This window comes from Bos indicus, chromosome X (genome assembly GCF_029378745.1).
Source record: "Bos indicus isolate NIAB-ARS_2022 breed Sahiwal x Tharparkar chromosome X, NIAB-ARS_B.indTharparkar_mat_pri_1.0, whole genome shotgun sequence".
NCBI classification, from domain to species: domain Eukaryota; kingdom Metazoa; phylum Chordata; class Mammalia; order Artiodactyla; family Bovidae; genus Bos; species Bos indicus.
Window position 1 is genome coordinate 106,458,410 of NC_091789.1, and position 16,428 is coordinate 106,474,837.

The 16,428-nt window shown below is 46.2% G+C and overlaps 1 protein-coding gene across 1 annotated transcript in view; it reads left to right on the plus strand.

Annotated features, from left to right (window-relative positions):
* Window positions 1–14,356, plus strand: part of DIPK2B (divergent protein kinase domain 2B) — a 49,941-nt gene extending 35,585 nt beyond the window's left edge. The window contains exons 3-5 of the mRNA XM_019956020.2: window positions 592–765; window positions 4,674–4,962; window positions 6,653–14,356. Coding sequence (XP_019811579.2) covers window positions 592–765; window positions 4,674–4,962; window positions 6,653–6,993 — 804 coding nt within the window. The 3' untranslated portion in view covers window positions 6,994–14,356. The remainder of the gene's footprint in view (window positions 1–591; window positions 766–4,673; window positions 4,963–6,652) is intronic.
* Window positions 14,357–16,428: the final 2,072 nt, after the last annotated feature.

Consider the following 16,428-nt stretch of genomic DNA (forward strand, 5'->3'; position numbering starts at 1 on the left):
AACAGAGAGAGGGAGCAAGTTCTCTCAGGCCTCTTCTTATAAGGTCACTAATCCCATTCATGAGGGCTCCACCCTCATGACCTGGTTGCCTCTCAAAGGCCTCACCTCCTAATACCATCACATTATGGATTAGGGTTTCAACATATGAATGAGGTGCAAGAGAGGAGCAAACATGCAGTTCATAAAGGGTTCAAATCCTGAATCCAACCCTTCCAACACTAACCTACAAACTTCCAATTTCTGAGTTGCAAAATGTGTGTGGAGACACAGAGGCTCCGAAACTCTTACTAGGAGCTTGCTAGGGATGCACTGCCTGCCTAGCACCCTCCTACGTGACCCCAGGATCTCTCAGTCCCTTCTCCTCAATGCCAGCTCTCACCCATGTACCCCACTCAGGCCCCTCTCACTCCACCTCCTAGGGGTACTCTGCTCCATACCCCCTGGGGGTCTTTTCCCACCCCAAGGCCCACTTGACCCCCGCAACCCAGGGATCTCCCCCACAGCAAAGCCTGCCCATACCCACTCCTGCTAGCCCCCCACAAGCACTCAGCACCTTTTTCTCCCCCCTGGATCTCTCCTGCCCCACTGCAGGGCCTGTCCAGCCCTCTGTTGCGCTGCCCCTCACAGCGACTCCTGGATCGCGTGGTCCGGCGCTATGCAGAGGTGGCTGACGCTGGCAGCATCTTCATGGACCACTTCACGGACCGGGACAAGCTGCGTCTCCTCTACACACTAGCTGTCAACACGCATCCTGTCCTTCTACAGGTATGCAGTGACCCTGCCCTGGAAAGCCTGTCCGGGAGGGGATTCACATCAGGCTCTGAGGGGGTAGGTCCTGGGTTGAGCTTTCTCTCCCATCACTGGACATCTTGGGGCCACCAGTCCATGTTATAATAGAACCTCTGTGGCACTCAGTAAAAATGTGTTGTTGTTTCAGAGGAAAGAAGTGTGGGAGCTGGGGGGGAGGGGGCACAGCTAGGAGTGGACATTTCATGGCCAGAGAAAGCCCTGAAGGGCTTTGTGGAGGAGGGCAATTTTGACTAGGTGTCTTAAAGATTAGAAAGGTATGAACAAGCTCGGGAGGTGGGGAAAAACCAAAGGATGACCCACTCAGAGGTGTGCTATGCAGCTGTGCTTGGAAAAGATGAAAGGATGGAAGTAACCTAAACCTCCATCAAAAAGGGAAGGGTCAAATAGGTGAGGATGCTCTAGAACACTGGTCAACAAGGCAGGTGTGCTGGTCCCTGCCTTCATGCAGCTTTCAGTCCAGGGATAGAGACAGTTCTTAACAAGTCAACATCTATAGGACACCCATTTCTCCCCGATCCCAAGAGTCAGGACACTTACTTAATGGGCACAAAGGAAACTAGGAAATGGGAGGGAGTAGCAGATTAAGGAGGGAGGAAGAGAGAGGAGATGAGGAAAAGAAAAAAAAGAAGAAGAAGAGGCAGTGGGAGAGGAGGAGAGGGAGGGGAAAGAGAAGAGAAGGAAGAGGAGAGGGAGAAGGGGCAGGGAGAAGAGGGCGTGGAGGAAGAAGAAGAACCATAACAATTAATAATGATTAGTATTATTATTAAGTATATTATAATTATTTATTATATAATACAGTCATATTGATGATTATAATAATTATATATTACATCGATATTATGATTGATATTATATTACTATTATATTTTAATTATTTATAGTATTGCACTAATATTAATACTTATAATTAATTATTATATTATATTATAATGATTTGTGTTATAATTATATTTTATCCTGGTTATACTAATATAGTATAATATTACTATATAATACTAATATAGTATAATTATATAGTATATATTAGTATATAATATACTAATATATAATTATTTATTCTATATAAATTATTATACAGTATATATTAAATATACTATTATATATAATATATATGTTATTATAACTATGAGATATTATATATTCTTTTTATATATGATATAGTAATTATATATTATTGGCCAAAGGATGATGGCTAAGTACATAATAACAACTCATTTCTCAGCATTGTGTTGAATGTTGTACATCATGATCTCATTTAATGCTCAGGACAAACCCCACAGGGATATTGTTATTGTCCCCTCTTTCAGATGAGGTAAGTGGATCTCAGACAAGTGAAGTGACTTGCTCACAGTACCTTAGCCAGTGTCAGCAATGAAACCCAAACCCAGAGCTGTCTGCTGAGAGTCCATGCCTGATCCGCTAAAAGCCACCTGGTAATGTTGGCAGAGACATTACTTTGCCAACAAAGGTCCGTCTAGTCAAGGCTATGGTTTTTCCAGGGGTCATGTATGGATGTGAGAGTTGGACTGTGAAGAAGGCTGAGCGCTGAAGAATTGATGCTTTTGAACTGTGGTGTTGGAGAAGACTCTTGAGAGTCCCTTGGACTGCAAGGAGATCCAACCAGTCCATTCTAAAGGAGATCAGCCCTGGGATTTCTTTGGAAGGAATGATGCTAAAGCTGAAACTCCAGTACTTTGGCCACCTCATGCGAAGTGTTGACTCATTGGAAAAGACTCTGATGCTGGGAGGGATTGGGGGCAGGAGGAGAAGGGGACGACAGAGGATGAGATGGCTGGATGGCATCACTGACTCGATGGACTTGAGTCTGAGTGAACTCCGGGAGTTGGTGATGGATAGAGGCCTGGTGTGCTGCGATTCATGGGGTTGCAAAGAGTCGGACACAACTGAGCAACTGAACTGAACTGAACTGAATATTAGCATTTCAAATCCTAGAGGAGAAGAAGGAATTGCTGGTTCCTGCACCCTCAGAGGTCTTCTTCTCTCGTTGTCCTACTGTTGGTGGCTGAGGCAGATGATCTGACTACTTCCAGCCCTAGCTCCTGACAAGCCTGCAACACAGGGGTGACTCCGTGGCCACACATTTAGACATTGCCAGGGGACCAGGGACCTTCCTCTGTGGCACACAGTGGGAGAGGTCCCAGTGGACAGAGAAAACAAGAAAAGGTTTCACAACGTGGCAAGTGGACTAAAATGGCAGGAGGCCACAGAACATCATCAGGAAGGGGGATGACTGTTTTTTTTAAGAAGGAAAATAAGAGGAAAAGTGCCAAGTATTTATAGTTTCTGTCATTTCTCCCATAAAGAAACACCATCCTAGATATAGCTGCCTCAATAAATAGAAAGAAAAAAGACAAGCCAGGATTCTCTCCTCCTTTTTTTTCCTTATTGAGATATAGTTAATTTATAATGTTGTGTTAGTTTCAAATATACGGCACAGTGATTCAGTTACATATATATATATGGGCAGGTAGCACAGTGGTAAAGAATCCACCTGCCAATACAGGAGATGCAAATCATGCAGGTTCCATCCCTGGATCGGGAAGATGCCCTGGAGTAGGAAATGGCAACCCACTCCAGTATTCTTGCCTGGAGAATTCCATAGACAGAGGAGCCTGAAGTACTATGGCATTGCAAAGAGTCAGACATGACTGAGTGCACACACACGCGCGCGCATATGCACGACTGAGCACACACACGCACGACTGAGCACACACACACATATTTCTTTTTCAGATCCTTTTCCTTTATATGTTGTTACAACATATTGAGTAGTGTTCCCTGTGCTATACAGCAAGTCCTTGCTGGATATCTGTTTTATATGTATGTACTAGTGTGTATGTTAATCTCATACTCCTGGAGCCCTTACAAGGAGATGGAATTGGCTGGAGCTTTGTGCTTCCCTGGACCAGTGTTAGGCTGTCAGAACATTCCAGTCAGTTGTGGAGTCTTTGTGAATATGTAATTATCCTAGCCAGGCAGATTCGCTCAGGGCCAGTGCAGTGGTTCCGAAAACTTTTTACTCAAGGGTCATCTTCATAATTTTTGCCCTATCCCAGAACTTACTAACTGCACTGTTATTTTTTAAAATATTTTTCTTTAAATTAGTCTTAAGTTGACCCTTTTCCCCTCCATAGCCTCTTCCTAAGCAGACATATCTGTGAAATCTGAAATGCTAGTCATATTTTTTCAAATATACAACTCTGAAAATAAACACATTCCCCTGATGCCTGAGTGCATGCATGCGAACTCAGTCGTGTCTGGCTCTTTTGTGACCCCATGGACTGTAGCCCACCAGGCTCCTCTGTCCATGGGATTCTCCAGGCAAGAATACTGGAGTAGGTTGCCATGCACTTCTCCAGGGGATCTTCCTGACCCAGGGATCGAACCCACATATCCTGTGTCTCCTACATTGGAGACGGGTTCTTTACCACTGAGCCATTGGGGAAGCTCCCCTGATGCCTGAATACCCTCTAAAATCATGGCAAGTGCATCGGCACTCTCTTACCTCGCTTGGGGCAACTATGTTGAAATATAATCCACCGTACGGAAAGAAGAACTTCCTTTTACGAATCTTTCCATCAATAATAGAATAATAACTGGTGGTGGGTGGTGGGGGAGCAAGGAATTGCCATGTTCCAAGAGGTATAAACAAGGTTAAGAGATGCTTTGCTGATGTCTTGAGACAGTAGGTACCTATGTAAGGCTGATTTTTCTGTGTGCTCTTCATGAGAGAGAATGAGAGAGAGGAGGGAGGAGAAGGGAGGGAGAGAGAAAGGGAGAGAGTTGCCTCCAGGAGTTTTTTCTCTCTAATCCTCTCATCTTTCCTCCTCTTGGCTTGGCAGATCTTCCCGGGCGCTGAGGGTTGGCCTCTTCCCAAGTACCTGGGCTCCTGTGGTAGATTTCTGGTCAGTACCAGCACCAGTCCGTTGCAGGAATTCTATGGTGCGCCGCCAGACCAGGCGGCCGACCTGGCCTACCAGCTCCTGGGTGTCCTGGAATCTCTGAGGAGCAATGATTTGAACTATTTCTTCTACTTCACCCACGTGGATGCAGACATGTTTGGCATCTTCAACAACGGGCATCTGTTCATCCGGGATGCCAGTGCGCTGGGCGTGATCGACAGGCAGGAAGGTACCCAGCATGGGTCTGGCTGAGCAGCTGTCAGAGGGAAAGTCGGGGTGACAGGAGTTGGGGGGGGGACGGTGATGGGCGGTGGAGGAGGGGTATCACATTACTGGGCTTGACCAGTGTGTCATATTGAGAGAAGCCCAGGTTTGGGAAGAGGAAGGGTCCCTTTCCCCCTTTTAAGTCTCTGCTCCAGTGCCAAAGCAGAGTTGGACTTGACCTTGTTAATGCAGGAGAGGAAGATTGGCATGGTGGTCATGGAGGTATGGCCCTAGCGGCACCCTCTGTGGGCACTGCCATTGCCCGATGTGTCTGTATGGTGCAGGGACCTGCTCAGCCCCTCCTCACACATGGAGAACCCCCCACACCACATCCAGCTCCCCTTCAGAGCCTTTCCCATCAATGCTTTCAGCCTTTGTCTGAACAATCTGGCAGATTCACTGATACATTTCACAATCCATTTGGGATGCTTTGTTTGTGTAAGGGCTTCCATGTTGGCTCATATGGTAAAGAATCTGCCTGCCATGCAGGAGACCTGGGTTTGATCCCTGGATCCCCTGGAGAAGTGCATGGCAACCCATTCCAGTATTCTTGCCTGGAGAATCCCATGGACAGAGGAGCCTGGTGGGCTGCAGATTGAAAAGCATGGCACCAACTGAGGTGTATGAGTGAACTGTGTTTCTCATGATGTACACAGGTTCAGCCGGGGTTCTAGAACCTTTTGAACACCCCAGTCCTTAATGGTGACCAGATATTCTGAGCCCTGTAGTAGGACAGAGGATTTTAATCTCAAATTTCTGATTTTATTTATATGAGAAGGCCTACAAAGATAGACCAATTAAGCCACACTTACTCCTTTCCTGATTTGCCTTTATTAAGAAGAGAAGAAATGAGGGTGATTCCAGAATATTCAGAGATGTGACTCACTGAATGGCAGTCCCACTCCAATTGGTTGAAGACATATTCTGGATTACCTGTTCTTTCTCCCGACTTTGTGTTTAAAAAGAGCAAATGGAACCGGTCTGAGGAATTTCCTCAGTGTTCCCCAATTCAGTAGTAATCATGGGAGAATCACAGCAGGTATGTCTGCCTTACAATCGTTGTTCAGTCACTCAGTCATATCCAACTCTTTGCAACCCCAGGGACTGCAGCACACCAGGCTTCCCTGTCCTTCACCATCTCCCAGAGCTTGCCCAAACTCATGTCCACTGAGTCCATGATGCCATCCAACCATCTCATCCTCTGTCATCCCCTTCTCCTCCTGCCTTCAATCTTGCCCAGTATCAAGGTCTTTTCAAAAGAGTCAGCTCTTCACATCAGGTGGCCAAAGTATTGGAGTTTCAGCTTCAGCATCAGTCCTTCCAATGAATGCTCAGGACTGATTTCCTTTAGGATGGACTGGTTGGATTTTCTTGCAGTCCAAGGAACTCTCAAGAATCTTCCAAGAGTCTTATAATTAGAAGGCCAAGTTCTGGTACAGAGAAGTGCATTTCCCTGGCCAGCTCATCTTATTTTAGCAGAAGGAGCTCCCCTCCAGGGTTCTCAACAGGGCCTGTCATGTCCCTGAACCCTAAATTTCCTGGGGACTGGAGATGCTAGGAGCCTGAACCACTTTGCCCAGCAATTCTCATTAGGGGCGCCTCTCCCCAGGGAACAGGGGCTATAGGGTGTATAACATCTTCCATCTCTTGTGTAGGCAGCCAAGCAGCCTCCAGCGCAGGAGACAATAAAGACATCTTCAGCTGCCTGGTCTCTGGCTGCCAGACCAAGCTGCCCTCCTGTGACACCATCCCTGAGAAGCAGAACCTGGTGCTGGTGTGCAGCCAGGTGTTGCCCCTGCTTCTCCAGGCCAAGTTCCCGTCCCCAGTGCAGGAGGAGATTGACGCCGAGCTCACTCGCTGCGCAGACGGAACCCGGCCAGACCCGGAGGTCCTCGGGGCCGCCAGCCGGCTGAAGGACATCTTGAGACCCCTGAGAACCTGTGACCCCAGATTCGCCTACCGCTACCCAGACTGCAAGTATGATGATAAGTTCTGAGGGGCTGGAGCCTTGCCTACCCACATCCTCGGAACTTCCACTGCCCACTTGGCTCACTGCATGATTGAAAGAAGCTGCTCCCTTTTAGCCATTTTGGGAGAAAGGAACTTTGGTGTCCCAGAGACAGAGGAACATGCCAACCACCAGAGGACAGTTGGGCCAGAGGGCGGCGTGACTGCTACCTGTCCCCTCTACCCCTAGCTGGGACATCATGGAAGAGCCCAGGGTTGGGCATTGGAAGACCTGGATGTGGACACTCACTCAGCCTCTTTGAGCCTCAATTTTCTCTCTTCTCCACAAGACTCTTGAGTTAGTGAAAAATGCCAGAGATGTGAAGGGCCCAGGACACACACTTCCTCCTCCCAACCCAGTTGGTTACAAAGAATGTTCCAGAAGCACGCATGCACAGGCAGGGTAAATGAGACAGAGCCATGGAGTCAAAAGAGTGACATGGAGGAAAGACTTGGCCCTGGTGCTAGCCCTCCTGCCACACTCCCCATACTGCCATGGGGTGAGGAGACTGAAGGCCGAGGGGACATGGGGACAGGAGGCACTTAATGGCGTGGGAAGGAGGCAGGGGTAAGAAGAGAAGAGTGCTGGGCTGGGGGCCAACATGTTTGTCCACATCCTCTGAGAACCAGATGTCAAGACAGGATTAAGTGGGCAAGGATTGTATTGAGGAAGATGGCTGTGTGGGAGGAAAGGAGGGGGCAGCCAAAGACCATGGGGAGAACCATAAGGCCAGGCTGGAAGGCTGACGCCCCCTCCCCTGAGTGAAGGCAATAAGATCAGATGAGAGCATCCCAGAATCCCCTCTGCTCAACCAAAATAAGATTCAGCAGGGCTGTCAGGGTGTCCTTGAGGTGAAGCCAGTCATCAGAGGAACTTCCCAAGGATGGACGGCCCTTATATTCCCGCTGCAGGGAACAGCCCATGGGAAGCGTGGCCTTAGCCCAACTGCAAAGATGGATTTCAAAGCACAGCGCAGGGCACTTAGCCAGTTGAGCTCCCTGGAGCAGGAGGTCTGTGAGTAGAACATTCTTCATAGCCATAGCCGGGGACCAGGGCCAGGTCTCTCTATATAACTTCCTCCAGGGCAGGACTCTAAGGAGTCTGAGAATTTTCGTTAAAACTTGGCCTTATGGGTCATTCTAAAAAAAACTTTTTCAAGGTCAGCCAACAGAATATATTTTATTCAGCAGCTTGCGTGTTTTTATACCTTTCAAATGATTAGCCATGTGGTATGTCAGTTTCCATGTACCCTCTTGCCCAGGCTGCAAACACTAATGGGAGTTCCTTGGACTTTTGCCCAGTCTCCCTGCCTGCCTTCTACCCTCAGAGACCTCTCAGTTGGCCTCCTCTTTTGGGCTTCCCTGGTGGCTCAGATGATAAAGCACCCGCCCGCAATGTGGGAGACCCGGGTTCGATCCCTGGGTTGGGAAGATCCCCTGGAGAAGGAAATGGCAACCCACTCCAGTATTCTTGCCTGGAGAATCCCATGGACAGAGGACCCTGATAGGCTACAGTCCATGGGGTCGCAAAGAGTTGGACATGACTGAGTGACTTCACTTTCACTTTTCTACCTCTGAGTCACCACCTTTAAGATAAAATGCCTGGCGTAATAGGCTTCACGCAGCAGATGTGGAAACTGAGGCCCAGGGAGGCAGAGTGACTTGCCAGCATAGTTTCAGAACTCCAGCAACCAGTCCAGGCTCCTCTTGCCTTCCCTTTCAGCCTTGTGTGTGGATGTTAAGTTGCTTCTGTCGTGTCTGACTCTTTGCAAGCCTATGGGCTGTATCCCGCCAGACTCCTCCGTCCATGGGATTCTCCAGGCAAGAATGCTGGAGTGGGTTGCCATTTCCTTCTCCAGGGGATCTTCCTAACCCAGGGATCGAACCCAAGTCTCTTAGTCTTCTGCATTGGCAGGCAGGTCCTTTACCACTAGCGCCACCTGGGAAGTCCCCTTCAGCCTCTGTCCTGCCCAACTTTGGTCCCTTTGTTGACATTTAAAGATGAGCCAAGGAAAGTCATATTTTGTTGTACACTGCGATGCAGTTGGGGGGTCTCCCTTTTGACTACCTCTGGGGCAACCATGACAATGAGGATGCCAAGACAAGCTTTTGGAAGGGCAGGTTTGGGCTGCCTGAGAATTTCTGAGCCAGTTACTTCCTGGCTTGGTCTGGAGGGTGACTGATCACCTTTCCCAACACCTTGCTTTTTTAGCCCAGTGAAACTGATCTTAAACTTCTGGTTTTCAGAACTCTCAGAGGATACATTTCTATTGTTTTAAGCCACCCACTTTGGAATAATTGTTATAGCAGCCACAGGAGACAAACACATATCTTGAACTCATCTTAATGTCTGCTTACAGAGAACTGAACTTGCAGTACTCCCTAATTCCAGTCTATTCTGATGGATTCAAAAGCCAGACCCACCAGGAGGGAGTTATTATGTGTCCATATTCAGGTCTGAGGCTTGGACCGTTCTGTTCCTCCACTTACTAAGCCCCAGGCATCTTAACTAGACCTGAGTCCTACCTGGACCCTAAGCTTTTCCTGACAGCCCAGTCCCCATCAAGCCCTTTCTGAATCCCTCCTCTGTACCCCTGAACCCCAAGTCTGTGCCCATATGAGGCTAATCCCAAGGGTATTCCAGAGAGATATATGCCCCTCCTTCCCATCCAGCTGGGCACTCCTTGAAGGTGGCAGTGGCACAGAGCTCTTTGTGTTCCCTGTCACAGCCAGCACCAGGCTGAGCACAGAGCAAGTGCTCAGAAAATGTTCTTGCTAAGAATAATGACTATGTTTTTCAACCCTTTTTGTTTGGTGTTTTTCGTATACCATGTGCTCTAAACTGATTATTTGTGTCCCCCTCCAAAATTCATAGGTTGAGATCTTAACTCCCAATGTGATGGTATTTGGGAGTAGAGTTTTGGGGAGTTAACTATTAATGGGTCATGAGAGTGGAGCCTTCATGAATGGGGTGAGTGCCCTTATAAATGAGACCCTAGAGAGCTCCATCACTCCTGCCTTGTGGGGACACAGCAGGAAGATCTGGTCCTGGCTGTGAACCAAGAAGCTTGTTCTCAGCAGACATCAAATCTGCTAGTGCCATGATCTTGGACTTCCCAGCCACTGGAACTGTGAGAAACAATTATTGGTTATAAACCACCCAGTCTGTGGTATTGTTATAGCAGCCAGAACAGACAAAGACAGCATGCTGGACATATACAGGATATAGCCACTTCCTCAAGACAGTTCTTTCCCCTCAACAGCCAGGAGACAAGTGAGTAAACACTCTAGAGACTTCAGTCAGAATAAAATCATTGTAGTGGAATGTGATTGGAGACAATAGAGTATTTTTCTGGGTTTCATCAGCCACTGTCTTTTTGCCTGAAGCTACATAATTTGTGGGGCCCAGTGCAAAACGGAAACATGGGGCCTCCTGTCATTGAGAAATGCAAGATGGCACCAGCAGAGCATTAAACTAAGTGCAGGTCTTGTGTAACTCTATGTTGCCTGCCCACGCAGCCAGCTCTGAGTGCCTGAGAATGCTGATTAACCTCTGTGTAGTGGGTTCTTGGGATTTACTGGGGTCTCACTTGACCTCCACAACCAAAAGGAGTATCTGTGGAACCAGAGGTGATATAAAATATTTAGTAACCATCATGGTAAAGTGACAGTGTTAGTCGCTCAGTCGAGTACCCATGGCCTATAGCCCACCAGGCTCCTCTGTGCATGGGATTCTCCAGGCAAGAATCCTGAAGTGAGTTGCCATTTCCTCCTCCAGGGGATCTTCCGGACCCAGGGATTGAACCTGGGTCTCCTGCACTGCAGGCAGATTCTTTACTGTCTGAGCCACCAGGGAAGCCTTATCATGGCAAAGGAACTGACCTAGGAGAAAAGACTCCATTGGCTGCAGTTGTCAGGTCTGCATCCCCACAGCCCTGTGGGCAAGTCCTACTTTTCAAACAAGGAAACTGGTTCAGCGATTTGCTCAAGGCAACAATTTTCAGGTCTCCCGCTTTCCTAGTCCTCCCGTGTAGCATCTGACTTCTGCTGATAAGCAATTGCAAGAGCCTGAATGTTTCCTCTAGAGTTTAAATAAATACTTTGTGGGATTTGTGTTCATTTTGGAAAAAAGTAGAGCCCTGGAATCAGACAGACCTGGTTTCAAATCACGACTCTGCTGGTTACTCGGTAACCTTGGGCAAGTTGCTTAGTCTCTCCAAGTCTCACTTTCCTCATCCATAAAATGGTGAGGAAAAGATTTACCTTCATAGGGTTATTATCCCATTTAAATAACTGATCATTTCTCAAGGGCCTGGCACATGTGGGCATTCTGTATCTGATGGCCTTTCCTTAGGAAAGGGCAGAGGGTTTCCTGGCAGAAAGGGCTCCTCACACAGCCGAAGTGAGTGCTGTAGCCTCTTGGGAGGGATCTTGACCTCTGTCCCAAGGCTCTGCTCCAGACCAGAGGAATCATGAGGGTGCTGCAGGCTGCCAGACAGTGTGACAGGGGCCATTTTTCTTCCCTCTCACTCTCCAGACTCTGGGTTGATCTTGAAAGGCAGCTGGGAAGCCAATACGCTCGCATCCCCAGACTGGCCCTCCACCAGGCTCAGGAGGGAATCCTCCTCAAGCAGGTAATTTGGGGGGCCTTGGGAAGTCCATCCATGCTCAGGAAATTCTAGTGCCCTCTTGGCCCATTGAAAGCTCTTGGCTCACTGTCTATGCATGGTGATATGGCTTTTCTGCCCACTTAGGGCCTGTTGTCCACAAATATTGGCACAGCTGAGCTCACATGCACACAAGTATACTCTGGTCTGTCCACAACAACTTTGTGTCATTGTTTAAAAATGGTTGTGACTGTGGGTTGTGAGGGATGGTTAACACCCAGGCAGGGGGCCCCAAATGTGCAGATATAATGACCCTCCAAGAAGGCAACTTAGAGGAATAGGCCAGCAAAGGGGAACTGAACAACCAGGGGCCTGCCTATTGGAGCTCATCGTAGAAGCAGACAAGGAGAGGGAGAAGCCCCAGCCCACTAGGGCGATCAGGGCATCATCTCAGGCCTGAGCTGCCTGTGGAAGCAGTGTGGCCCTGCAGACAGAGTGGCAGTTCTGGAAGCTGAGTCATCTGCCTTCAAATCTTGTACCAGCCCCTCTCACAAAACTCAGTGCCTCAAAGTTATTGATTGTAGCATTGTTCATAATTGCAAATATCGAAAACAATTTCAATGCCACGGGAGAGTGATTGAAGACGCTGCAGCACACATCCACACAAAGGAGTGCTACGCAGCTCTACAAATGAATAAGGAAGATCTCTAGGAACTGATATGGAGTGATTTGCAAGCTATACTATGAAGCGAGAAAAAAAAGCACAGAGGTGTGTTTACAGAATGCTACTTTTCATGTAAGAAAAAATATACAAGAAAACATTTATGCATCTGCTCATCTGTGATGCAAAAAATGATATATATATACACAGATACATGTGTCTGTGGGTGTGTAGCTATATAAAGAATAAACCAGAAGCTAATGAGATTGGTTCCCTACAGGGAATGGATGTCAATGGAGTGGAAAGAAGAGAGGAATGGGAGTGAGCCGAAGGGATGAAGAGGGAGTGAAACTTCTCTGAGTGTACCTTTTTTTTTTAGAATCATGAGACTACCTCACACAATCCACAAATAAAGAATCAAGATCAGCCAGTATGTGGGTTGAACTAAAATGAAATACAAAGAATAACAAATGGACACAACTGTATTGAAAAAAATAAAGAATAAAATAACTACCAGAGAAACTAACCTAGTTTAACCTAGGTTTCTCTAACCTAGGTAACTTGGAAAGTAAGCCTTTTGACTACATAGTATAAGACAACAAACAACAAGAAGTCTACACACACTTTAAAATGGTTAATTTTATAGTATGTGAATTCTACCTCAATTTAAAAAGAGGGGGGAAAATCCATTCACAAAAACTGTGCTCTGGTTAGTGATTATTTTTCCTATGAGAATCTGGGTTAGCAGTTCTGAAACTACTTTAAGTCTTGAGCAAGTATTGCTTGGAGAAAAAAGTTACAAGTCAGGAAATACAGAATTTTGTGCTCCTTCCAATTTTGAATGTTGTGATGTTAGACTGGAATTGGAAGTATCACTATGAACTCACGATTTTTTTTTTCTGGCCACAACTCAAGGCAGGTAGAATCTTAGTTCCCCAACCAAGGATCAAAGTCAAGCCCCTTGCAGTGCAAGTGTGGAGTTTTAATCCCTGAACCACCAGGGAAGTCCCTGAACTCGGGATTTTTTAGGTATATATATACACAGATGGATAGATATAGGGCTAGAGATGTGAGTGTAGAGAAGTGTGTAGAAATATATTTCCAAGCTTTATTCTCTGAGATGGCCTATAAGCAGTGACACTCCAGTACACAGTGCCTAGGTCTTGGTTTCTAAGACCTAGTAAGAGAAACCAGAGCTCTTTCGGGAAATGGCTGATTCTGAGATTACATAGGGAAAGTACAAGATGAGCCTGTAATACTCTTGTGCTGCCAGAAAGGGAGGACGTGCTAAAAAAATTGGGGGCATGTTAAAAGGACACAGGAACCAACTTGAAGGGGCTCCCATAGCCAAATTTGGGACAATTTGAATATTAAATAAGTAATGATAGAAATAATCCATAGAATAAAATCAATTCTTATGAGACCATACTGATACAAATAAATAACCAGATAAGTAAATAAATGGGAAAGGCAAGAGCTCTTCTTTACAGTAGAATTCCAATAAATGCAGAAGAAATGATGCAAGTGGAAAATCACCACTTGGCAAACACCAGATTAATAATGATTGCAGGCAAGAATCCTCAGTAGGGGCTGAAACTGGTTGATCAAAGTAGGAAGAAACAGGATGCTTGCATGATCTCAAAGTTACCTTGCCACAACATCCCATTAATTACAAAGAGGAAAAAAAATTGTAAATTTATGCTTGAAGAAACCTGGCAGACACTACTGTAACCAAGTGATCAAGGTCAATGTCACTTGTCATAAGTCACATAGACATCAGGTACGTTCTGATATGATGCACTGAGAAGGGTATTTTTGCTCCACGTGCAAAACCTCAGTTGACTCATGAGATAACATCAAACACATTGAGGGACAACCTACAACTAGCCATGAGAGACAAGAAAAGAGTCAGGAATTATCATGGATTGCCGGTGCCTAAGGAGACAGGAGAACTACATACAACATGGGGGCCTAGGCTGGATCCTGGAGCAGAAAAAGGACATCAGCAGTGACAACACTCACCAGCTCAAACTCAGCAGCCACAGAGCTGTAGTTGAACCAGTTGAATTTACTGCTCATCAAAACAAGGGAGAACGGGCACCATGGAGCAACATGAAGTGTCTTAGTAAGAGGGGGTTAGAAAGGACTTAGAGATTTGGGCTTATTAAGTGATTTGGGGGAGAGTTCAAGAAAGCAGAGCTTTGCTTTAGATGGAATGCTGTCAGGAACAGGGAGTAAATCCATGATTGCACGCCTCAGTAAATCTTATCTTTAAAGTGGGAGGAATGGCGCAGGGTAACTCTGTAGTTAGGGAAGCAGCAGTCACTCACAGTAGCCAGGATGGGGTGTATTTGGTCATTTTTATTTAAACAATGTTCATGCTACTGTGGGCCACGTTTCTCTTTCTCAGTGGGACAACTGTTGAAGTTCTAAGATCTAATTATAAACTGTGGAAAATTCTGAAAGAGATGGGAATACCAGACCACCTGACCTGCCTCTTGAGAAACCTGTATGCAGGTCAGGAAGCAACAGTTAGAACTGGACATGGAACAACAGACTGGTTCCAAATAGGAAAAGGAGTACATCAAGGCTGTATACTGTCACCCTGCTTATTTAACTTATATGCAGAGTACATCATGAGAAACACTGGGCTGGAGGAAGCACAAGCTGGAATCAAGATTGCTGGGAGAAATATCAATAACCTCAGATATGCAGATGACACCACCCTTATGGCAGAAAGTGAAGAAGAACTAAAGAACCTCTTGATGAAAGTGAAAGAGAAGAGTGAAAAATTTGGCTTAAAGCTCAACATTCAGAAAACGAAGATCATGGCATCTGGTCTCATCACTTCATGGCAAATAGATGGGGAAACAGTGGAAACAATGGCTGACTTTATTTTTCTGGACTCCAAAATCACTGCAGATGGTGATTTCAGCCATGAAATTAAAAGATGCTTACTCCTTGGAAGGAAAGTTATGACCAACCTAGACAGCATATTAAAAAGCAGAGACATTACTTTGCCAACAAAGGTCCGTCTAGTCAAGGCTGTTTTTTCCAGTGGTCATGTATGGATGTGAGAGTTGGACTATAAAGAAAGCTGAGCACAGAAGAACTGATGCTTTTGAACTGTGGTGTTGGAGAAGACTGTCGAGAGTCCCATGGGCTGCAAGGATATCCAAACAGTCCATCCTAAAAGAGATCAGTCCTGGGTTTTCATTGGAAGGACTGATGTTGAAGCTGAAACTCCAGTACTTTGGCCACCTGATGCAAAGAGCTGATTCATTTGAAAAGACCCTGATACTGGGAAAGATTGAGGGCAGGAGGATAAGGGGACAACGGAGGATGAGATGGCTGGATGGCATCACCAACTCGATGGACATGGGTTTGGGTAGACTGCAGGAGTTGGTGGTAGACAGGGAGGCCTGAAGTGCTGCAGTTCATGGGGTTGCAAAGAGTCGGACACGACTGAGAGACTGAACTGAACTGAACTGAATTATACTAGTACATAGTATTTTATCAGTGTTCTTTTCCTAGTTGCAGCAATAGTACTATGGCTATGTAAGGTGTCAACATTAAGGGATGTCAGATGGGGGAACTCTGTATATGATTTAGGAATATTTTTGTAAGTCTAAAATTATTCCAAAATAAAAAACCAAAAAAGCAACTCAGTGTGTGAAGCAGAAATTGTTCAGCACCAGGTGAAGAAACTGCCTTGCATACTGGGGCTGTGTAATATAACACAAAAGACAAAACACAAAAGCATTATATGTGTGACAAGATGGTCCTAAGAAGGGAAACTGAGTTGGATTAAAAGGAAGATTCAGATTACCTATGTGTATATAATTGAGTCACTTTGTTGCACAGCAGAGATTGGCACAATATTGTAAATCAATTATTCTTCAACAGAAGAAATAAATAAATCAATAAAAAGAAGATTCAGGTCTCCCATTTAGGGCCTACTCCAGGGTGATGCACATTGAGTAGAAGCACCATTTCCACTGTTCAGTTTGCCCAGCTGAATGAATATACATGTACTAGAAGTAGGGCTGCCCCTACCACACTGGAAGGCAGTAGAGACCTGGGGCTCACACGTTCACTTCTGATTCCTTTCCTTCTACAAGCAAACCCTGGTGCCTCATGAAGAGAGCTGAAATCT